The 22,976-nt window shown below is 50.3% G+C and overlaps 7 protein-coding genes across 7 annotated transcripts; 6 read left to right on the top strand and 1 right to left on the bottom strand.

The window, feature by feature from the left end:
- Nucleotides 1–1,923: 1,923 nt before the first annotated feature.
- On the top strand, nucleotides 1,924–3,599 carry M437DRAFT_72512 (amino acid transporter; the record flags this gene model as incomplete). Its single annotated transcript, XM_041025870.1, has 3 exons — nucleotides 1,924–2,076; nucleotides 2,126–2,267; nucleotides 2,335–3,599. 3 exons carry the CDS (start codon nucleotides 1,924–1,926, stop codon nucleotides 3,597–3,599), a joined length of 1,560 nt encoding a protein of 519 aa, XP_040882641.1.
- Nucleotides 3,600–4,829: 1,230 nt separating this feature from the next.
- Nucleotides 4,830–6,803, top strand: M437DRAFT_40425 (MFS general substrate transporter; the record flags this gene model as incomplete). The annotated part of the gene is made up of 6 exons (XM_041020194.1): nucleotides 4,830–5,346; nucleotides 5,402–5,523; nucleotides 5,592–6,213; nucleotides 6,265–6,343; nucleotides 6,394–6,510; nucleotides 6,572–6,803. 6 exons carry the CDS (start codon nucleotides 4,830–4,832, stop codon nucleotides 6,801–6,803), a joined length of 1,689 nt encoding a protein of 562 aa, XP_040882640.1.
- Nucleotides 6,804–7,652: 849 nt separating this feature from the next.
- Nucleotides 7,653–8,336, top strand: M437DRAFT_41086 (uncharacterized protein; the record flags this gene model as incomplete). The annotated part of the gene is made up of 1 exon (XM_041020316.1): nucleotides 7,653–8,336. One exon carries the CDS (start codon nucleotides 7,653–7,655, stop codon nucleotides 8,334–8,336), a length of 684 nt encoding a protein of 227 aa, XP_040882639.1.
- A 941-nt stretch (nucleotides 8,337–9,277) lies between these two features.
- Nucleotides 9,278–10,130, bottom strand: M437DRAFT_41233 (uncharacterized protein; the record flags this gene model as incomplete). The annotated part of the gene is made up of 2 exons (XM_041020346.1): nucleotides 9,278–9,601; nucleotides 9,720–10,130. The coding sequence occupies 2 exons, from the start codon at nucleotides 10,128–10,130 to the stop codon at nucleotides 9,278–9,280; spliced, it is 735 nt and encodes a 244-aa protein (XP_040882638.1).
- A 719-nt stretch (nucleotides 10,131–10,849) lies between these two features.
- Nucleotides 10,850–14,590, top strand: M437DRAFT_13996 (uncharacterized protein; the record flags this gene model as incomplete). The annotated part of the gene is made up of 8 exons (XM_041018741.1): nucleotides 10,850–11,027; nucleotides 11,482–11,597; nucleotides 11,656–11,709; nucleotides 11,817–11,836; nucleotides 11,906–11,976; nucleotides 12,990–13,186; nucleotides 14,024–14,164; nucleotides 14,477–14,590. Coding segments are annotated over 8 exons (891 nt in total), but the record flags the coding sequence as incomplete, so codon positions are not given.
- A 3,499-nt stretch (nucleotides 14,591–18,089) lies between these two features.
- Nucleotides 18,090–19,686, top strand: M437DRAFT_72508 (uncharacterized protein; the record flags this gene model as incomplete). Its single annotated transcript, XM_041025869.1, has 3 exons — nucleotides 18,090–18,344; nucleotides 18,404–18,616; nucleotides 18,667–19,686. 3 exons carry the CDS (start codon nucleotides 18,090–18,092, stop codon nucleotides 19,684–19,686), a joined length of 1,488 nt encoding a protein of 495 aa, XP_040882636.1.
- Nucleotides 19,687–20,412: 726 nt separating this feature from the next.
- M437DRAFT_41057 (zf-C2HC5-domain-containing protein) lies at nucleotides 20,413–22,080 on the top strand (the record flags this gene model as incomplete). The annotated part of the gene is made up of 1 exon (XM_041020307.1): nucleotides 20,413–22,080. The coding sequence occupies one exon, from the start codon at nucleotides 20,413–20,415 to the stop codon at nucleotides 22,078–22,080; it is 1,668 nt and encodes a 555-aa protein (XP_040882635.1).
- Between the last annotated feature and the right edge of the window lie 896 nt (nucleotides 22,081–22,976).

The following is a 22,976-nucleotide window of genomic DNA, read 5'->3' as shown; positions in this document are numbered from 1 at the left end:
TTTACATGTAGCCATCGAGTCACCCTCAGGTGTTTTGATCGAGTAAAACGAACAACGCAGCTTCGTATCAACGCTCAACACTGTTTCTTGGGCTGCTTTGAAAAGTGATTATATGCTTCTATCGAGTAAAACGATGGTGCTATCTCATACCCGCAAATTTCACTTTCCTTCGCCGTCGCACGTGTTTCCTGCGAGCAAAAGAAGTTGTGTCGTCGAGGGGGTCTTGGATCAAGTCCTTCATCAATAGCACTGTCTAAACTACTGTACCTCTAGTTCACACGTCTTGGTCTCCACCTTGATCACCATCGACTTTTTGCTTTGAATGCGTACATCATATCGTATGCACAAAAGACTCCCAACTGCAACATCCAAGCGACAGCGAACTTACACCTCACCATATATGTCCCTGTCAACATACAATCCGAATCCGTCAGATGATGTGCTGATCTTGCATATTGTACGACTAACCCCCCAGCCTGAAATCATATCAGAACCAGCCGATCCTCAACATTGCAGCATCCTCTCTATCAGCAGCCCTTTAGTATGCTACGGTCTGTTCAAGAGCACCGCTCCAGACAATGCATTTTGAAATTACAGCAAGCGATGTTCCTTCGTACCGAAAAACCTCGTATCTCGACCTGCGCACGCGTCTTACGATGTCCTCGACGAGGTAATCTCTCCGCCGGTGGATGACAACTCATTCGATAGACGCTATCACGATGCACATCCACATATGACAACTTCCAATCTGAAGTTTGACAAAAACAGGCACAGAATTCATGTCGACAGCGAACTCCGTCTTGTGGCCTTGTACTTTGATCCGGCTTCTGTCGAATTGTTGTTGTCATGTCTCCGCATGACTTGCTATGTAGAAAGCCGAGTTCGGAAGCCTGCACGCAGCACGCCGAGACGTCGGCTTCTCTGGGCAAAACTTCGTGCGGAGTGAGTGTTTGTCACAGAAATTCACCGCGACTCAAAAAGTGGTCCTTCCATGCAAATTCATGTCCGTCTTCGACGTCATACGGAAACGGGCTGTAGGACGAAAAGTGGAAGACGTAAAAGCTGCAGTACGATTTGAACGAACAGAATGCTTGCCCGCCTTGCCCAGGATCTGTAAGGACACTGACTACCAAAACCTGTTGCCCGACGCCGCGAGACCAGTTCAAGGATGCAAAACTTTTCCTAAAAACGTAAAAAACTTGTACCTGCAGCATGGCACATCTTCGAGCTTTCGAACCCTAGTTTCGAGTTGAGCCCTATCTCTCCAGCGTACCGCCGCGTAACGGTCAGTGCCATGTCAAACCTATCCACCTACGTTGATCAGCAGAAGTCTTGCAATAAGTGATCCACTGATGGTCAAGTACAAGAGCTCCGAGATGCCCACTGGATCGTCATAGTCTTGTGCCTCCATTTTGAAGTTAGAATTCGAGGACCTACTGATCACATTGCACACTACCAATCTCTTCCTCCCACCAAAACATTCTTCCATTCCCTATTCCATCAGCTTCCTCCTGATCTCCTACAACGGCATTGATCCTTGATTGGTTCTAGTGCTCCTTCCCTGCTTCTGATAATACCCGACACACTTTGCATCTTTTGACAGAGTCGAGCAACGAAACATTGTCTTCTTGACTGCTCAGATCCGATTCGAGCTGTGCGTTACGTGCGTGTCAGGCATCTTCAACATCGAGTCATCTGCCCAAGCAACATCTCTCGCCAAAGCAACATCATTCGCCATAAGTCGTACACACTACCAAAGCGGCATCCTTTCGATCGATCACGCATTGAGACAAGCGGTCACCCAAGGACCATCGAGCGCACCAAAGCGCCAAACCCTTTGCGACGTAATATTCTGCAATACCATCCGTGTTCAGCTTCAAATACTTCGACATGGCCGATGGCAAAATCGCCAAAAGCGACACTATGTTGCAAAGTAACGCTTCGTCTAGCGAATTGGCTGGCTCATTAAGCTCCGATGGTATACGAAATTCTACTGTAGGACAAAGTCATGACCTAAAAAGAAACTATTCGCTTTGGTCGATCCTAGGAGCTGGTTTCTCGCTCACGAACTCTTGGGTTAGTTCACGACATACACAATTGTCTCCTTGGGGCTAACGTACTACAGTTTGGTGTTTCTATTGCAATGGTTACAGGAATCAACTCTGGCGGGCCGGTCTTGCTAGTTTACGGCATCATTATTGTAATGCTGGTTAGCATATGCGTTGGTGTCAGTCTGAGTGAACTTGCTAGTGCACTCCCCAATGCAGGTAAGATCCAACACATGCCTTCGACATATCTCGCAGGCATCTGAACCATGTTCTAACATACTACCAGGCGGGCAGTACTTTTGGGCCGCACAGTTATCGTCAAGAAAGTACGCTAGGTTCTCTAGTTATCTTACCGGCTGGTTCTCGTGGGCTGGAGCCATTTTCTCATGCACATCAACCACTGTTGGAGTCGCAAGTGGGCTAGTCGGTTGCTGGCAGCTCTCTCATCCCCACTACGTCGTCAAGGACTACCATGTCTTCGCGACTTACCTCATCCTCACATGGGTTTGCTTCTTGTTCAATTGCTACGGAAAGATTCTGCCTGCAGTTGCAACTACTGGTCTATATTGCTCCTTGATCTCCTTTGTCGTAATCTTGGCTACTGTACCTGCAACAGCACCCAGCCATCAGAGTCCCAAATTTGTATTCGCGACTTTCATCAACAACACTGGTTGGTCCAACGCCGGTATCGCCTTCATAACTGGACTGATCAACGCCAACTGGGCATTTGCCTGTCTCGATTGTGCGACTCATCTTGCGGAAGAAGTTCATCAGCCTGAGCGTATGATTCCAATTGCAATCATGGGAACCGTCGCTATTGGATTTGTTACGAGCTGGTGCTTCGTTGTATCCATGCTGTTCAGCATCATCGGTGATTTCCAGGATGTCGCCAATAGTTTGACAGGAGTCCCTATCCTCCAGCTTTTCTACAACGCTTTGGACAACACCGCTGGAGCCATTGTTCTCGAAGTCTTGATCATCTGCACAGGTTTGGGTTGTGTGATTGCTGGACATACCTGGCAAAGTCGCCTCTGTTTCTCGTTCGCTAGAGATTCTGGAGTACCAGGCCATAAGTGGCTTCAACAGATTGATCCTCGGCTGGACGTTCCGCTCAACGCACACTTCACTAGTTGCGTTATTGTCACGATTGTAGGCTGCATGTACCTAGCATCTACAGCCGCATTCAACGCGATGTCTAGTGCATGTATCGTCTTGCTCTACATCTCCTATGCCATCCCCGTCATCTGTCTTCTGTTCAGAGGCAGAGAAAAATCACTTACTGGGTCCTTCAACCTGGGAGTGTTCGGACTCATCTCCAACTACGTTCTACTTGCGTGGACGGTATTCACATTAGTCTTATACTCGTTCCCGTCATACATGCCCGCAACTGCAGGAAACATGAACTATGTCTGTGTCGTATACGCAATCGTATTGTTCATCATCGCAGTCGATTGGTCTTGCCGAGGCAGGAAGCATTACAGAGGACAGGATGAAGGACAAGTCGATATCGGACACAACGATATTGTGAAAGCAGGCCCGGCAGAACCGTAGCTGCATCGGTCTTCTTTCCTTACTCGCAGCACGACTCGTGTAGACACTTTCAATCGAAACGTTCCATTCGCTAAAGTTTGACACTTACGTCGCCCTCGAAACCCGCTGTTTCTTTTCTAACCAGAGTTTTGTCCATTGAAGGCACTTTCATTTAACCGCTGTCGCCGTGCATGATCTTCTTCTCGTCTTGCCTCGTATAAAATTCTCAACTCTTCTACGATTGCATGATGTGCATCGCGATGAGATTGATCACCACACAAGTACCTGGTACTTCGTGTACAAGGTTTTTCCGGAAATGTTCTTTGAGCATTCCCGGGCTTTCAAAGCCTCGAGGTGCGCCAATGAAAAGACACAAGCATTTCCCCACTCGGTCGGCTTTGCGTTTTAAGCTGTGCCGTTCGAATCTTGTGCACGCTTGTCAGAAGTTTCCAAGCCTCTCAAGCCTTTTTCCAGCCTCTTCCGTGATCCGTCCTGCCTGAGCGCAGGATCAGGAAGACATCACTCCAGAGAGCCTTGAGGCTCATCTTTCAAGTAACAGTATCGTGACATTGGAAATCGCAAAGACGGATTCAGCGCTGTCAAGAGCTCTCATAGTGTTGGGCCTGACCGGGTTGAAGCGGTCTCGCGACATTGAAAACGTTACCTCGACAAACTCGCGTGGTGCACGGCTTGAAGTGGTCGCAAACATGATCCGAGTTCCGGTTCAAACTCGTCTTCGACCACTCAGGCGGCAGTAAATAATGAAGCACCTCGTCATATCTACAGTCGGACCGAAAGCATGCCCTCACCGGTGGGCACACCATTCCTGAAAGGACCTTGAAGCGGATCTCTGATTCGGACCTTTTCAACAACCCTTACATGATTCCTGCAAGGTTTGAAGCAATTCTGGGGCAGTTCTCCATGGAGCTGGAGAGTTGGAGACCGCCTGCCTCCACCTTCGCCAGTATCTGCCCACGGAGAGCGGATCGGCTACGATGCACGAGCGTCCCCATGGCTCTTCTCCACTTTCATGGAGCATACATAAGGGTGGAGGGGCACCCATTCGTTGTAGAGTTTCCTTTCTGACGCATTTCTTTCCTCCTCCTCTTTATCTATCACCAAAAGTACTCGTGCATCAACATGGGTAAGGGTGTCAAGGGTGCCGCCTCTGGCGAGCAACATGAGAACATCGAGATGTTCGAGCCTGCTCAGGGAAGCTACATGGACCGCCGCGATATGACAAAGGATCAGATGGAAGATGCTGTCCGCACTGGCAGCGTTCCTCACGTCAACACCAACGAGGCCATCGACATTGCGAAGAACGGTGGCTGGGAAGTCGACGCCCTCATGACAGAGATGCAGAATGAAATCGACTCTCAAGGTGGAGATGGCTACGGCCATTTCGATCTCCAATTCAAGAACCCCAAGCATTTCACCTGGCTCATCGTGGCATTTGCTTCCATGGGTGGTATGCTTTCTGGTCTCGATCAATCGCTTATTTCTGGTGCCAACCTTTTCCTTCCCAAGGATCTTGGTCTCAATGATCGCCAGAACAGTCTGGTCAACTCCTCTATGTCTCTCGGAGCTGTCGGTGGTGCCTTCCTTCTTTCTCCTGCTAACGAATACCTTGGACGTCGCTGGGCTATCATCTTCTCTTGTCTTCTCTACACCGTCGGTGGTGCTCTCGAAGCTGCCGCCCAGGACTACGGTATGATCATTGCTGCGCGGCTGATCCTTGGCCTGGGTGTCGGACTTGAGGGAGGAACTGGTCAGTAATTCTCACGCTATGATATCGATATACCACTGATATAAAAAAAATTTAGTGCCCGTGTACGTAGCAGAGACTGTCGAGAGAAGACTCCGCGGTAACATGGTCTCTCTTTACCAGTTTGCCATTGCCTTCGGTGAAGTTCTTGGCTATGCGGTTGCTGCCATGTTCATCACTGTAAGTTCTCTTTCGAAGCAAAGCCTTCCAAATCCAACAACAAAGAGCTTGCTGCTAACCCTAATCAGGTTCCTGGCAACTGGAGATACATCCTTGGCAGCTCGTTGCTCTTCTCTACTATCATGGGTATTGGTATGCTTTATATGCCCGAGTCGCCTCGCTACCTCATGCACAAAGGAAAGCCCGTGGAAGCCTTCAAGGTCTGGAAACGCATTCGCGGTATCGAGTCCCTGGACTCTCGTGAGGAGTTCTATGTCATGAAGATGTCTCAAGAGCAGGAAGATGAAGAAATCGCCAATGGTCGTGGAAACTCAAAATACCCCTGGTTGGATCTTCTCACAGAGCCTCGCGCACGTCGCGCCTTTGTCTATGCCAACATGATGATTATGCTCGGACAGATGACCGGAATCAACGCAATCACATACTTCATGAGTACCCTGATGGAGCGTCTTGGATTCGACAAATACCAGGCCAACTACATGTCCCTCGTTGGTGGTGGTTCGCTTCTGATCGGCACCATCCCTGCCGTTTTGTACATGGAGAAATGCGGTCGTCGCTTCTGGGCTTGCGCAACACTTCCCGTCTTCTTTGTTGGTTTGATCATCGCTGGTGTATCTCAGTACTGTGGCGGCCAAAATGCCCAAATGGGTGTCTACCTCACCGGTCTCGTCATTTACGAGATCTTCTTCGGTAATGATGCTTTTGAATTAAAAGGGTGATCAAATACTAATGAATGCACAGGAACCTACGCCTGTTTGACCTGGGTCATTCCCGCTGAATCTTATCCCACTTATCTGAGATCATACGGAATGACTACTTCGTACGTAACCGTTTAAACCAGACACTCAATGACCCGCTAACCTGATTCAGGGATGCCTTGCTGTTCCTTTTCTCATTCATCGTGACCTACAACTTCACCGCGATGCAAAACGCCTTTACAAACATTGGTCTTACTGCTGGATTCTACGGAGGAATCGCCTTCGTCGGGTGAATATTGACTGACTATCTAACTCCATGAGAAAATCCGCTAACTGATTCCCCTCAACAGATGGTTCTACCAACTTTTCTTTATGCCCGAGACAAAGGATAAGACACTCGAGGAGATCGACCTTATCTTCTCTCAGCCCACCAGCAAGCTTGTGGCCCAAAACTGGAAGAACATCAAGGAAACCACCAACGATCTGCTCCGTTTCAGATTCAAGAAGGTCTTCATCGATGCACACAAGATGCCCGCAGTCGACTTCAGCCAAGGCAAGCAAGACCTTGGTCATCAGGCATAAGCTTGAGGATGCTGCCTACAGATTGAGGCTGGATTTCCTCAATCTTGTATAGGATTCGAAACATATCAAGAGGTGACGTTAAGATTAAAAAGAAGGATGTGCTCTTGGCATGATTGAATTGCCAAGGCTCAGGAATAGATACTTGTACATGACCATAATAATGTGAGCTTACGATTTCAAAGCGGACTTCATTTTTTGTCTGGGCCATCTTGTATATCAGAGACTATTTCAGCGTGGGAACTTTCTCAGTCTATCTCTGTGGCCACCCCTCTATTCAGAGAGTAACTGTGCATTTCTATAGCTGACAATTCTGCCATGGCTCACGATGGGAGAGACAGCGTGACAGCCTGAGGCAGGAACCCTGCCAAGAAGCCACTGCTGTGTGGACGCCATGTCTTCTCTGCAACAATCTTGTTCCTTCCCACGCACGACACCGCCCTCGTAACTCGTAAAGCTGCCCCAGACAGTATCAAGCTATTAACACATTCAACACCATGATGCCATTGAACATCGCGGAGCTCGGTCGTTGCCAAGGCAGGTATTGCGTGACCGTATACAAAGCGAGAGGATCGTCCTGGACGCCTTCCGAACTCAGTCGCAAAGGATTTACTATACACTTGGCTTGACAGCATCAAGGTATTGGCATTCCTCCAGGAGGTCAGAATCCGGATTCACACCACAGTATAACTGAACACTGTTCCTGAAGCCATGCAGCGTCATAACTCATACGGCCGCAGGTAGAGCACGAGGCCATGAGATAGTATGCATATAAGCAATGACTTGGCTCTCCGTTCTTCATAACCTCCTTGCTCTACCTCAACATCTTTCCAAACCACGTTAAGATACGCAATGCTTGCTACACAACTCATTTTGGCCTTAGTGCTGGCTTCATCTCAACATGCCCTAGCAAAATCCTGCTCCCAGTTTGAGGTCATCAACAGATTCAACGATTCTACCTACACAGCGACCGACGGCTCCCGAGTCATCAGCAAGGGCGCCAATTGTCCTCCTACAGACGGATGTTCGGTTCCTTACGGCGGCTACGTGACTACTGGGCGCACCCTCAACATCTCAGACCCAAGCTACGCCGACTCGGTCTACAAAACCATCTCCTCGGCCGTTGACCTTGAGTTTGTAGAAGCAAAAACCTATCCAGTGTCCAACGGGACGGAGAAATTCGAAAACGGCGCATCGGGCTATGTCATATTCACACCTTATACCATCTGTACCACTGGAACACTCTCCAGCTGCGATGCAGATGGGCTTTATGGAGAGATTGTGGAGGCTTGTACACCGGATCTCCGTGATGGCAAAATCACCGGTGACATAGGTCCAGTCATCAGCGTTGGAGGTGGTCTTGAGAAGTTGACTTGCAACCCCTCCAACACGACGCAGGCGAAGAATGGAAACTATTCTGCTTCTTGCACTGGGTCTGACGCCGAAGCCGACCATACTGGAACTGCTAATCCGTTGGGCGGAGTATCGCTATTGCTCCTATCTGGTTCGCTGCTGGTGGCCTTTATTGGTTTCTAGTCTGCTTGACACTGCCTCTCGTGCGCTAAGAATTGTTGGAGTTCAGCCATAGATATGCACGATATTTTGCAACAATTTGTGGTCTCCACAGAAAATCTCTCCGAAGGTTATCTCCATGGACAAGCTCATGTTCAAATCGCGACTATGCATTGCGATAGCCTGTGTTTATCCTCATACCTCGGGATGGGAAGGGAACCGATTTCAAGATTGTGACGATCTTTGGCAGGATACACGGTGACCCAGTCTGCTTCTATGTCAGGGTCATACCTTCAACCATACCTGTGAGGTCCGACGACGATATCTCACACCAACGAAGGGTGCCTCATGATACCTTACTTGATGACTATGTTTTCCTGGGGATTTGAATCATTCCCGTATGTCTTTAGGTTATGTTGCATGCTTATTCACCGTAGAACAACCCAATATTGTTTTATCATCGTGATATTTTGAAACCCTTACCACAGCTGCGTAGGATGCCTGCAACGTTATTGACTCAACACGTGAACCCCTCATGTTCGTATATAGTATGATGACCCGAATGAAGTACTTGGGGATGTTGAGAGACAAACTCTCATTACGCGTAGGCTTACTGGTGCCATATGAGTCCCAGGTCAACCAGGGAAGCTCTTTCTACAACGGCATGTGACATTCTAGGCCACAGAGATGCACAATACTTCTGAAGAATGGCTCGTGTGCGTGGAAGACAGCTTCTCACACATGTGTTCAGGGTCAAACTTCAGATTTACATTGTAGTGTGCACTCAATAGCTAAACCGTGAGTGTCTTCAGAAAATGGAGAGGCAAGGGGTTTATGGAGAGTCATCGATGGACGTCCAGGCACAGGTGAGCGACGACAATGTGTAGATAGTAGACATCTTGGCTATGGACCATTGACTATCGAACGATCGAAACGCCTCTGGAAAAGTGATATACCAAGAATGATCAATGTGGTTTGAAGCTTGTAAACAGTGCTTCCCGGAATGCTTCTGTCTTTTGTTTGTTGACTTTGAACTTCTCATTGCAGAGTTCAACCAAGACACGCATGTATGCCTCTGTGACCATGGGTATCAGCTTACCATCATCGGCCTCATAGCCGATAACACTGTCGAAAGCAAGGTCGGTGTTTCGGATTGCAACCATAGCAGTCGATGCTCGAAGATTGTCGGTTGATATGCTTGATATACCACTTTCTCTGAACCCAGACTGCAATGCTGCCGTGTCTAGTTTCTGCGCGCTCTCAAGTGATGCGCACAGTATGCGTAAGCACTGCCTTGTCAATTAACCTCGGGCTGACGTTCCATTTGAAGCAGAACTCAAGAGCAGACTGAGATAAAGCAAAGTTGGAGAAGAGGTTGGGTTAACAAGACACGAAGATGTTACCTACCATGGGTTCAAACTTGCATCTCACCCATCTGACGCCTTCGATAGACGGGGGAACGCCGAGGTTGGTATGATCGGCGAGCCCCAACATGGGAGCCACAAGACTCTTCCCTGAGAGGGGCAATGGGTCGTGCGCAACGAAAAGGGACTGTCCGTTATTGTCATCAGCAGCGATAGAGGCGCCAGAGATTCGCGCATGATCTTCCAGATTCGAGCGCGGAGAGGTCGAACTCCTGCCTTCCAGATACACAACAATGCGGCCAGCACAGCTATTTGTCGTTACAAGGGTTTCTATCTCATTGATCTCATCTACTAGCTTTCGAATGCCGACGTCTATGGGTGAGATGTTATTCAGGGCGTCGGGCGCTGTAAGTCGCAAGAGTTCCGTCTTCTGCGTCGCAAAATGCGATGACATCGCAAAGAGGTTCCTCATAGCAGCGATCACAAGTGAGACGTGGCTCCGTTCCGGTTATATTCAAAGCTCGATGTGTTGAAAAGCAGTCGATCAATGGACGGAAAGTCAGCAAGATGTGATGAGATGCGATGCAATGTTCGGAATACAGCTCATGATGTCATTTGGAATGTGATGCTTACGCGATGCTGACAGTTTTTGTTGTCGCGCGGATACGAAGTTGGGACACACGGACAAAGTACACTGGCCTTCATCGCACTTTCTTAAATTGATCAAAGTCTGGTTCGGTGATTTTTTAGCTACGGGACTGGTGTCTCAACATCTACAAAGCACCAGGATTCACTGGACCCTCATCCCCACTTGGAAGGAACCACTCCTGGGAATCTAAACAAACGACACGCAATATGGCACGCAAGTCAAAAAAGGCGCTTGACGAGAACGAAGCGACGGTCCCAAACAATGGGGATCGCAAGAGAAAGCAGGAACCTGTTCGAAGTGCTCGAAAAGCTGCTACCAAGAGCAAATATTTCGAATCAGAAACTGAGAGCGACTCTGAAGTGGAGGAAGCCCCTGGAGATGGATCATCCAGTGCTGTGGTAGAATCCGAAGATGAATCTGATATCTCAGAGGCGTTGTCCGAAGATGAAAAGCGCCCAAAGAAGCGAAGAGCACCAGCATCTTCAAAGGCAGCCGAATCTGCTTCTACCTCAGGCGAGAAGGGCAAAGAGCTTTGGCGTCAAGGTGTCAGCACTGGACTTGCTCCTGGAACCCAGATCATCATCAAGAAGCCAAAGCCTAGAACGCCAGGAAACACTCCCTACTCTGATACTACGATTCATCCTAACACTATGCTGTTCCTCAAGGACCTCAAAGCGAACAATGACCGAGAATGGCTCAAAAGTAAGTTTTTGCGCGATCCAGACCACCACGCACCCTACTCCGTGTCAATGTCAAGGTTCTTAGTGAAGGATGTTATATCTCCACATCGCCATCTCGTTGTGGGCAACCGCCAATACTCGCTTGTTCATCTCCTCATAACGACTGCGATGTTCAACACAATCCTTGACATTGCAGCACAACCACGAGACTACCTGTTCTCGGCCGAAAGAAATTTGAATCGGCTGATTGCAAGTGTTGTTGGTTCGCTTTGCAGCTCGAACATTTGTGCAGTAGCTTGCAGCCAGATCATCCAAAGGACGTTCGTTGGTTCTCGCCATTACTCCACAACCGACCACCCGCTCGAGCGCCTAATCACACCGCTCCCTGAATCGCGCCCCCATCCATCACGCATGGATGGGATCACTCTTTTTGACGTGATTGAAAGCACTTGACTGACTCGTGACCGCTTTTGCAGTGTATGACGCCGATTACCGCTCAAGTCTGAAAGACTGGAACTCGTTTGTGGAGTCTTTGACGGAAGAACTTACCAAGATTGACGACACTATCCCTGAACTGCCACTGAAGGATGTGGTCAGTAATGCTCACAATATGACATCGATATACCACTGACATAGATCTCGATGAGCAGGTCTTTCGTATCTACAGAGATATACGATTCAGTAAAGATCCTACGCCTTACAAAGTGAGTACCAGAAGACTTTCGGCCGCAAGGAATCCTGCAGGCAGCAGCATCAAGGTGGCCCATGTCGTCCACTGTGACGCTAATACTAACGCATTGACCTCACATAGCCATATTTCTCCGCCGCCTGGTTAGTTCATCACGCGTGAGCAGGAGGATCAATAACACGACACTGACCAAGATATCACGAAACGTCTAGGAGCCGAACGGGCCGCAAAGGACCATATGCTGCCTACTATGTTCAAATTAGTCCGAACGACAGCTTCGTTGGTGAGTTCTATGATTTCTATTGGCATCCTTGATTTTCTTTTTCTCCATATGGCGCTTGTCGGACTGGTGCGGCTGTGGCTTGCTCAATCTACTCGAGGGTCCTTCCCGCTCCCGGCACGATACCGCTCTTAGCCGATGCCCGCGCTCCCGAGGAACATTGATCGTGAAGTTCTCGAGCACAACAGCAATCACCTGGGCTCAAGCCGTGTACGATGAGATCGTAACTCGATCGGCTAGCCCCGGCTTGACCTTCACGATGGCCCGGCGACATGTTTCATGCGCTAGAGTTAATCGCTCCCGCCAGAGCCTTTCCTGCAAGAGGCCTGGTAACAGGTCTGTCTGTCTGAACGCATAATGATCTGGCATTGATGTGGTCTTTTCTGAGAAGTGACAATCTCCTCTGCACTCTCAGCGGGTATAACTCGGATCTAGAGAAGACTATGCCTTGTTGCAGCAGCGACAACGAGTCCTACCACATCTCGACGGAAGTCCGACCTAGGTGATGCATGACCGTATCTGAGAGCGGATCTCCGTCGAGACACATTGATTGAGGTGTCCAATGGTCCTGTTCCCAGACGGACGATGTTGTTCCCATGCTCTTGTACTTGCTTTAATGTAGAGACAGTGAGATAAGTTCGAGGCTGCCATTGTGCTTGCATCGACAATCTCTTTCTTCGCATGGGAGGACATAACTGGGTCGACACTTAGGGTGTATGGGTTTTTGGAACGACGGTGCGAATGGATGATGATTACAAGACGGTCAAGCGGTGCCTGCAGCAGTGGTCAACATCGCTGTTTCGTTCTACTCATCCATTGCACATCCTCTTGCTGCTGTTCTGAGTTGAATCAGGAACAAAACCTCGCTGCCTTGTTCGGAAGGGTTCGAGATTGGGCGAGGCGAGGTCGATCGCAGGCGCGTCAAAGATTGAGTGTTGAGCTCCTTTGCTGGCCACAAGCTCTCTGCAGTAGATAGAGAATCTTCTTTGTACTGAAACTGACTCTTGACTCTGTAGGTGGAGGCTACTGGTCTCCAGATGCCAGGGCCCTAGCAGCTCTTCGCACTACCATCGACGAGAATCCGCAGCGGCTGAAGGATGTCTTGATGAACGACAAGATGCGAGCCGAGTTCCTCTCGGGGAGTTCGAAGAAGACAGCTGTGAAGTCTTTCGTCAAGACGAACGCAGAAACTGCGCTGAAGACTAAGCCAAAGGTAAGCAGCCAACCTCTCCTTGTTCCACTCCCTACATAGATCGTGCATGTCCTCAACCAGTGGTTGAAGGCAAAGACTATCGCGCCAATGCTCCAGTCTTGCTTGCGTCAGCAAATAGGTCATCCATGGAGGATACCCTGCGCTCAGCCCTCTCGGGAGCTCCGTGGCTGGCAACCCTGACGACAAGCCCCCTGGACGAGTCTAGGAGGAAGCGAATCTGTTGCTCCTGCGAATCGTGCATCTCTAAACGGCAACGAGCATCAAAATCCTGGTCAGCCGAAGACTTGATTGCAGAGGAAAAAAGAAGCAAAGTTGATCAGTCATCCCTGCTGGACTGTGAAGAATGCAAATCGTCACAGCCTCGCAGGTGATAGCTTAGGAACCTCCGGTCCATGCTTCCTGCCGGACGGGTAAGGGTTCTTCGCTACTACATTACTCCCGCTCGGGCTGGAGCGTCCCGCGTTGCCTCTTGCTTCAGACACAACGTCAAGATGAACAAAGGAGATGATGATTAACCCCTAGCTCGACCCGAGGGACAACAGGTACGTATTGCAGATGCTTACCCTACTCATCCAACACGGTTAATATCTTTTCACTTACCTTTCATCTCTTGCAGACGCCTAGCGACACATGCCGAGATGGCGAGCAAGACTCGTGAAGTGGTTGTTCTTTGGTAGACTAGTCGGTTGGAACCCGCTAGTCAAACCTACCTCGATCCCATGTGCCTCATGGCATGAGCGCCAAAATTAATGAGGATGGTTCATGACGGGCTGGTCACACAAAGTGTCATACACATGCGAAACAGAGATTGGAAACTGACCCTTCTTCATGTGCTAGGGCTACGACAGTGGTCATCCGGACATTGATCTTCTACGCCTCAGACGCTTCACAGTCGGTACCAAGTTGACTGACGCTGAGATCCTCGACGCGCAAGTCCTGCGCCGAATTGCGGACCTGTTCTCGGCGTTGCACCCGTTTGTGAGTTTGTTTTCTGTTTCCTTGCCCTGCCTCAATATCTTTGTGAGGAAAATGTCGCGTTCGTGAACCATGGTACTCGAATCGCACCGTCTCTTGACTATACGATGATAGGGGCTGAACGGACCTTTTATGGTTGCGAGTCAGTATCCACAAAATGTCAACCGTCCGGCCCGCGGTACGGTGCGTGGTCTGTTTTGGGGTTTAGTCTCTACGGAGCAAACCCATGGAAACCTTCTTCGCCCAATGCCAATATCCCTACTAGCCAACCATGGATCTTCAGAAATGCGATGGCTGATGGTAGTTCAATCCCAGGTCGCTTGTTTGAACCGTATCGTTCTTCCGGACCCGGACGATGAAGATGGCGAGGATGAGGATGATGAAGACGACCAGGAAGAAGAAGCCGAGGGTGACCAGGAGGAGGAGTCTGGAGCAGAGACTTCCGACACCTAGGGAGTAAGGTGCGAAATTGGTGCATGTTTGTCAAGGTGTAGAGCGAATTCAGAGCAGTGCCGTTGCAACGGGCAAGAGCTTCCAGCATTCATGCAAATTCTCTGATCACTTTAGCAGGCAGCAGCGATTAACAAATCGCCGACTGCCACGAAATGTATCATTTTTCAATATTCGCTGCGTGATATTCTGCTTTCATCTACTCGCATTCTGCAGCACTTGTCGTCTGTGACAGGTCGATGTTGAACTTTCAAGAAGAATGTGCCAGCGCATCAAGGCTTCGCATAACTTATGATTGGTCTCTTACATACTTTAAAGCGTGCATTGTGCATAGGGAACCCGCATGAGATTTCAATCACCTGACGACGCACCATGCGCTTTTAGGCCTAGAGCCCCCACGGTACATGCGCGCGCTGGGCCATCTTTTCAGGTTGCTTTACGTCTGTGCTACCCATGCTCGGGTGTGGTTCAAGATTAGCAGGGTAGATGGTTGGGTAGAGACAGGGAAGGACGGCAGAACCTGTATGAGGTTCGACCACGATTGATACAAAGTGCAGCAGCTCCCAGGTCCGGGCAGGGAATGCTGGGCTGCAGGACGTGGCTGTCGCAGTGTCGAGCTTGCGCGGCAAAAGCCTGTTCAGTGTTACGACTTACGAATGATCTGTTCGTGTCGCTCCATCTTTTTGTCATTGACCGAATTTGGACGATCAAGGTTGAACGGACGGTCCTCGTTCGATCCGCACCGCCTCCCAGCGTACCGTACCTTATGTTCATCGTTCGTTTGCAAGGCTCAGGCGCGGGTTGCAGCGAGCTTCTCGAAACAGACGATTGCGATCGACCATCCGGGAGGCCGCGGACGGGTCAACGTTACCGACAGATTACAGGTCTCTGTGAGATCGCGTTGTCTCTGCCTTGTCTTGTGTTGTTTCATTTTGTAGAGACAAAACACATCGTCCAATGTTTCTCGTTTAGTCCGGCTTTGTCCAACTCCGGAACGGACCGCTGTCGGTAAGAGGGGTAGGCCTGACGAGGGGGTGCATACAATCCGCACATATGACTGCATCGTAAACAAGCGAAATTCAGGGCTTGTAATCTGACATGCTGGTCGGCATTCTCTATTAGGAGCCATGTTGCGAAAGAGTAGGACGCTTAGAGTTGTGCCCAAGTCCTTACCGAATCTCAATATAGCGGTGTCGCATCCGACTATCGTAAGACTGCATGAAATGGAGCTGCGTCGGAAGCAAAATAGGGTGTGTTTAACTAACTTTCCTGATCATGCAGGCTCCGTCTTTATCGCGAAGATGCATCTGCCCGGCCCGCCACTCCACATGCTGTACGCTGCATGGCATTTCAGCGATGGCCAGGACGCAAGGAGATGAACGAGGGAAGATAGCGTGATGTGATTCGAATGCCATGCATTTGCGCTTCGTCCCGGGCCTTCTCTGAGACTGAAACCTTGTACGGACCCCTTTGCATACCGCTTCGTCTTGGATGGTTGATAGATCAGAATTTCTCGTTGCGTACCGCTGATGTAATTGGAGATGTTTTGATAGAAATAGAGAGCGTTGGAATAGTCTCCTCCATGAGCACTCGACCAAGTCCCTTTCCTTCGCAAAAGTTCATGACGTGCTGCTTCTCTGAAGCAAGACAGCGCCCAGAAGACTCCTTTTCTGTGGCTCCATTGGTAGAGTTCTACCCAAAAAGGACGAGAACAGCCCAGACGAGGCAAGCACCACGTCTGAGTGTCGACTAAACCAAGCAAGCGCACCCTCAGTCTCACTCCCTTGATTGCAGTCGTTGAAACGGTGGGATCTTGAACATCATCCTAGCGGCGAGTAACTCTCGGGGCGCCGCATGAGCCAGCGGGAGGACGGTTTGGACTAAGGTAAGTGTCCCGTACGCACGTGTCCGTCTCAGACATGGACGACCTTGTCTTTCCGTAATCACCATTTGACAAGGCGCAAACTGACTCGAAGGGAGGGTAGAGCATGGAGTGGTGGTCTGATACAGTCATCAATCTTTATTGAGCAAATTGCGAAAGTCACCGGTCAAGCGAAACGACAGGCGGAGTGACAAGCGGCGGCCGCAACAAGAGTGACTCGCCAGAGCGGTCAGCAGGAAAGATCGCCCCTAAGCGCGTCAAACAGACGCGCGCACACGCCGGAGCCGCTGACGGAGCAGATTTTGGCGAGGCTCGCACCGTCACAAACGGCGAACGGTGGCTTTCACCCTAAACGCAGATCATTGCATTCCTCGAGATCCTGCTTGGTCAGAGAGTTCGTGCTGTCGCGTGGCAAGCCGAGGGTCAAGCCTGCAGAAGCACTCGGACCAGGCAGAGCAAGTTGCTGATTTAGCGCTCCTACACAGGACGGCGACCACAGTTCGAGTCTACTTTGAGCTAAGGAGCAGCTTAGCAGGATCGATCAAGGCCTCTCTTCCGTGGCACGTCCAAATCTCGCTTTGCCCTGCCCTGCCGGTAGTAGTATTTGTCTTCTGACCGACCGCCTGCACGCTCAAGTGGAGTCTACCACCAAAACAACGTTTCGATCACGGCACGGCTCTCTGCGCACTGAGTGGCAGCGTCCGTGAAGCTAAAGCTGTGCTCCGACACGGCGTGGCTGCCTTGACCCGCGCAAGCTGGCTGATCGACAGGATTGTTTATTGCGTACAAATTTGTTTGCGCTAGAGCCGCGCATGCCCTGATGTTTGTGAGATTGAGGTGTTTAGCGAAGCAGCAGACACAGAGTGGCCACACGAGGAGCTTGTTCAAGCTCACATCGATAACTTCCAGACTGGGTCGTGGGTGCGCAGGGTGGCCACGAGCCAGTGGTGTTGGAGGAGTGTCGCAACAGGCGCTCGGACATCTGACAAAATATTGGATTCTCAAAAAGCATCCACAAACTCACGGACACACTACCCGTCCGCGTTTCTCGCTAACCAGAGAGCGCCCCGGGCCTATCCACAATCCCGTCTGAGACCAGTAACGCCCTCAACCAACCAAATACGACCGCTTCGACAGCCGGTCGCCATTTGCACCTGAAATAGCGGCAGGAACCCCACCATCTGTTCCTTGGACATTTCCGTGCCTGTGTGTCGGATTCACATCGTTTCTTTCTACCGCTCCTTCTGCCGCCCCTAGAAGCGCGCTTGAGGTCATTTGGTCCATTTTCTGTGTACAAGACAGGCTGCACACCCGCACCCGCAACATCTCTCCGTTGCTGCGCGCAAGACTCACAACTGCTGCTCTTTGAAGAGACCGTCGCAGATTCTGCTGCAGCTGTCACCCGACGCCGCTGTCTTGCCTTGAGTGCCGTTGATCCTGCAGCTCGCCTGCGGCCCGCGCCTTCCTTGTGCAACTACGACGTAGCTGCCACATCCCACATCCCACGCCAGCCGACGTGCATACTCGGCTACTGCTGTTCGACAAATCTCAGCAAAGCGCATTAGTCGCTGGCTCCCCGCCTATATTTATTTTGATATGTACCCAAATCCCGGTCCCCAGGCTGCTTGGACGCCAAATACCAATGGTCAGCCGCCGCAGCAACAACCACAACCTCCTCACCCTCAACATCCCAATCAACACCCTCAGCAGCTGCAACAACCTTTGCAACACCAGCAACCTCCCCCGCCTCCACCTTCCACCTCTGCCCCTCCACAACATCAGCAGCAGTGGGCACAACCACCTCCAACCCACCCCAACGCCCAGTATCCTCAACAGCGTCATCCCACTCAGGTATGTCGAGTCGCACAACGCAAACACTCTCGCGTGACACTGACCTTTCTCCTATCCAGATTCCTCCCATCAGTCAGGCATTGCCCCAAGGAGGACCTCCAAACATGACCACTCTTCAGCCTTCTCATCCAGACCACTACCGTTCGCTGCCACCACCTCCGATGTATGGGCACGCTCCACCAGGTCACTACCAGCAGCCTCTACCCTACCCTCCTCAACCTGCTCCCCGCCAAAGAACAGCTATCGCATGTCGCTACTGCCGGCGTAGAAAGGTATGTCCTCTTGAAACATAACTCGTTAGTACTCACCTAACCTGAACCAGATTCGATGCTCTGGGTTTGATCAGTCCGAAGATGGTCGTTGCACAAACTGCCAGCGATTCTCGCAGGAGTGTGTCTTTACGCCTGTCTCGGCGCAATCGCAGGCCTTTGTCCCTGCGCATACCGTCTGGAGACAGCAGGGTGCACCTCCACAGCAACTCTACGGAGCTTATGGCCAGCCGCTGCCTCCTCAGCAACACGCGGCTCGCGATCCTTATCCTCCGCCGCAACATGCCTACCCTCCTCCTCAGGGCTACCCTCAAGGTCCACCAGTCTACGCGATGCCTCCAAGTCATGTCCCTCAAGGACCCCCTCCTGCTCACGTAGCACCTCCTCAACCCACTGGAACACCCAACCCTGCCCAGGAAGCTGGTCGCAAGCGCCCTAACGAAGAGCCACACACGCCAACTCTCCCACCACCAAACCCTGCTCAGGCCGCTCAACTTCCCCAACAAGGACCTCCTCCACCCCATGCTCAGCCTCAGTACACTTACCCTGATCCTACTGTCTTGACACCCGCAGCTGGCTCTCCTGCTTCTTCCAACACTTCGTTCCAATCCGCTCAACCTCATGCTCAGCCGTACTTTGCGCATGCACCCGCACGCAAACCATCTCCTCAGCAAAACAACTACGCGTATGAGCAGCCTCGTGCTTCCCACTCACCACACGCTCACGCCGCCTCTGTCGCTCCGGCTGCCTACAACCCGGCTGTGACTTCTCACCCAGAATCGAAGCCCATTCCTTCGAACTCGGAACGTTCGAGCCCGACCAGCACTGCCAGAGGTGTGCGTATCAATGAACTGGTTGGTCCCAGTGGTCAGCCTCAAGCTCAGTCTCAGCAAAACCACGCCCAGGCACCTCCACCACCTCCTTCTACTGCCGCCCACTCCCAACAGCCCCAGCAAGCACCTGGTGCTCCTCAAAACGCATCGCAGCAGGCTCAGAACCAGGCCAATTCGGACGGTAGTAGAAGCCAAGCTGATAGCAACATGCTTAGCAAGCTCAACAACCCGCGCATGTAGGAATGCCACAAATTGCATCCTTCTGGCTGCGCATACTCTGTCACTGTTCTTCAGAGAAAGGGCTTTCGTCCCGCCACTGTCGAACATTATAACTCCTCCGATGAGTCGAGTTTTTGACCAACTAATCCGGTGAATGTTAGAAGCAAAAGTTACCGGGCCGCTTTTGCTCAGAATGATAAACGTTTTCTGTTGTTCTTTCCTTTTCCCAATTGTTCTTTTTTTTTTTCTCTACCATGCTATTAATTTTCTCTCGGGCAAAAGCATACTTTTATGGCCGATGCTACTTTGCTGGAACGGTTGCTAGACTCAAAAAGGCATTGATTTCTCTGCTGGCAGGAATGTTCTGATAGCGTTTAACTCATGCATTGGGGTGGTTGGTCTTCTGTCACCATTGGGCGGCACTGCTTGGTCAGTATCTTGAATAATCGATAGCTTTGGCTCCATAGAAGAGTCAAAAAGTGCTTTTTGAATTTGGTTGTTTTGCAACAAATCACATTTCTCACAAGATCAGTAATATTCGTGCCGTAAACTTCATGACTGGAAGACTTGTCAAACAAATGGATCGAGATTGTTCTGAGCAATGCGACTTCGAGATATTCTTCACATGCGGTGACAGTGATGACGACGCCAAGAACAGTCACCGCGCTCAACTTCCCTCTCGACACCTCATGATTTGTCTGTACACTCAACCAAGAGACAAAAACATCAAGATTCGGATCGGAAATCATGACTGAAGCATTGGTGAAATGGGCAGTGCCTCAAATCTCACGTCTGTTGCCTTTGGATGAAGATTCGCTCAAACAAATCATCACATACCACGACACACTACCTAGAGATGTAGCAGCAGAACAACTTGGAGGTCTGTTGGGCGATTCACCACAAGCTTTGGAGTTCATTGCTTCTTTCAATTCACGTCGCCAAACTCCACCGTCAGAGGCTCGTCCAGCGCCCGCGGCTGCTGCGGCGCAAGATGGAGGTGTACCCAAGAGGCAACCGAAACAACCAAAGAAAAAGGCAAACATTCACAGTCTACCAGCACGACAGGTCCAGGATTTTGGGGATAGTTCTGGCGCATACAGGAAGCAGGATGAAGGCGACTACATGGCTGGATCTTCGAAAAAGAAACCGCAACCATCACTATCCAATACTCTGGCTTTGCAGGAGGCACCTGATGCCAGGCAACTTCCTGTTCGCACTGCTGGAGGTGTATCGCGTGGACCCAAGGCTCCTCCATCAGCATCAGGACCTCTTATTTCTGATGTGCTTCCTCCACCATCACAATCATCTACTCCTCGCACTGCATCGCCAGCACCGACTAAGACAAAGGTCAATATCACTGGAGGTACCAATATGCACGGAGCTGGAAAGACCCTGTCGGATTTAGATTCTGCCATTCGATCTCTCGAATTGCAGACCAACCCCACCCTAGCTTCGAACTCGCAATCAGCTGAGGATCTTGCAAAGCGAAGATGTAATTGCATGGCTACACGCCATCCATTGTTGACCATTGCACCAAACTGTCTCAACTGTGGAAAGATCATTTGTGTCAAGGAAGGTCTGGGCCCATGCACATTTTGCGAAACACCACTTCTTTCATCTTCGGAGATTGCAAGCATGGTTCGCGTACTGAAAGATGAGCGTGGCAAAGAACGTCAAGCCGTCAACAACGCATCTCACAAACGCGCCGAGGTCAGCCAGAAACCTCGCGCCTTTACCGGTCGCGATTTCCTCTCTTCCTCAGCTGCTGCTTCTACTACCGCATCGCCACTTTCCTCTGCACCTCCTTCTGAAGATGAGGGCGATGCTGCAGTCAGCAAAGCCAAAGAGCACAGAGACAAACTTCTCGCCTTCCAAGCCAATAATGCTAGACGTACGCGCATCCATGACGAAGCTGCAGACTTCGATGTTCCTTCTTCTGGAACGAATATGTGGGCATCTCCAACCGAACGTGCTGCAGAGCTTAAACGCCAACAAAAGATCATGCGTGAGATGGAATGGAACGCAAGACCCGAATACGAGAAACGCCGTATGGTGGCTAGTATCGATGTTGTAGGTGGAAAAATCGTCAAACGCATGGCTGAGGTTGAAAGACCTGCTAGCGATGCAGAGGAAGAGGTTGAAGAGGAAGACACAACCCCTGTGCGACACGATGATAATGCTGGCTCTGGAGCTTTCAGCAATAATCCTCTGCTGGGTGCGCTTATCAGACCTACGGCTAGAGCCGACAAAGGAAAAGCTAAGGGCCAGGAAGGAAGCGAAAATAGAAAGAGTACTTGGAGGAGGGTGCAAGATGACAACGATGACAATGAGGCATGGATCCTAGATGGTGGTGCGTATGGTGGAAGAGTTGAAGGCAGGATACTGGGTGAGGAGGAACATGCCTTTGGCTCTTGATATGGTCTTACCTCCCTATGTGCTTAAACACAAGCTATAAAAATGTACAACACTACCAGCGGACTGGAGAGTATACAATAAAAAGCGATAACTCATAGGCTCTTCGGAGATACACCTCCGCTTTCAAGAACAATTGTGTCTTCTTATAGTGTACAATCTGCGATCTGCTATGTTCGGAGTGCCTATTCTTCTTCGATCTTTACAGCAGCCTCTTGCTCACCCTCGGCGGCCTTGTCGGCGGTGGCCTTGACCTTCAAGGCAATGCGTGTGCTGCAGTGTAAGAGACTGATTGTCGAAACCTGCTTACGATATACAGTCATTAGACGCTGTTATGTTTCGATGAAAAACAGGATGATGTTGATGAGTGGTGGAAAGGATTAGAGAGAGTTGAAGAGGAAGAGATTTGAGATCGACGCTGTGAAACAATAGAATCGGAAAGCGCTCGAAATTATGCAAGGCTCAGCCCCTCCACACCTGCCGAATCTGCTCGAGGCAATGAGCTCGACTCTACAGTCTTACGGTGCTTCTTCCAGTGGTTGTTTCATTCTTCAGCGAAAGTGTCCATCACGATTGTTTTCCTGTGGTTGTGTTGGAGAAGTATGTAAAATTTTCAAGCATGATATCGGAAAGGTCGCGGTGGTGTAGTGGTAACATTCTCGCCTTCCAAGCGTGAGCGGTGGGTTCGATTCCCGCCCGCGACATCGTTCTTTTGCTCATTGCGCATTCAACGCGCTACTTTTCGTCTTTATCGAGGTCGATTTGGCAGAGTAATGCTCATTTGAAGGTTTGATATTTTTTGAAGCCTGGTTGAAGCCTCGTACATATAGTGTACAATTGGCAGATTCCGGCTCAACACCACATATCTAAGCAACACGGTGAATACTCGCACAGTTACT

Source organism: Aureobasidium melanogenum, assembly GCF_000721775.1.
Source record: "Aureobasidium melanogenum CBS 110374 unplaced genomic scaffold scaffold_3, whole genome shotgun sequence".
Taxonomy (NCBI): Eukaryota; Fungi; Ascomycota; class Dothideomycetes; order Dothideales; family Saccotheciaceae; genus Aureobasidium; species Aureobasidium melanogenum.
The sequence above is the reverse complement of the archived record's forward strand: the minus strand, read 5'-3'. Positions and strand labels throughout refer to the sequence as shown.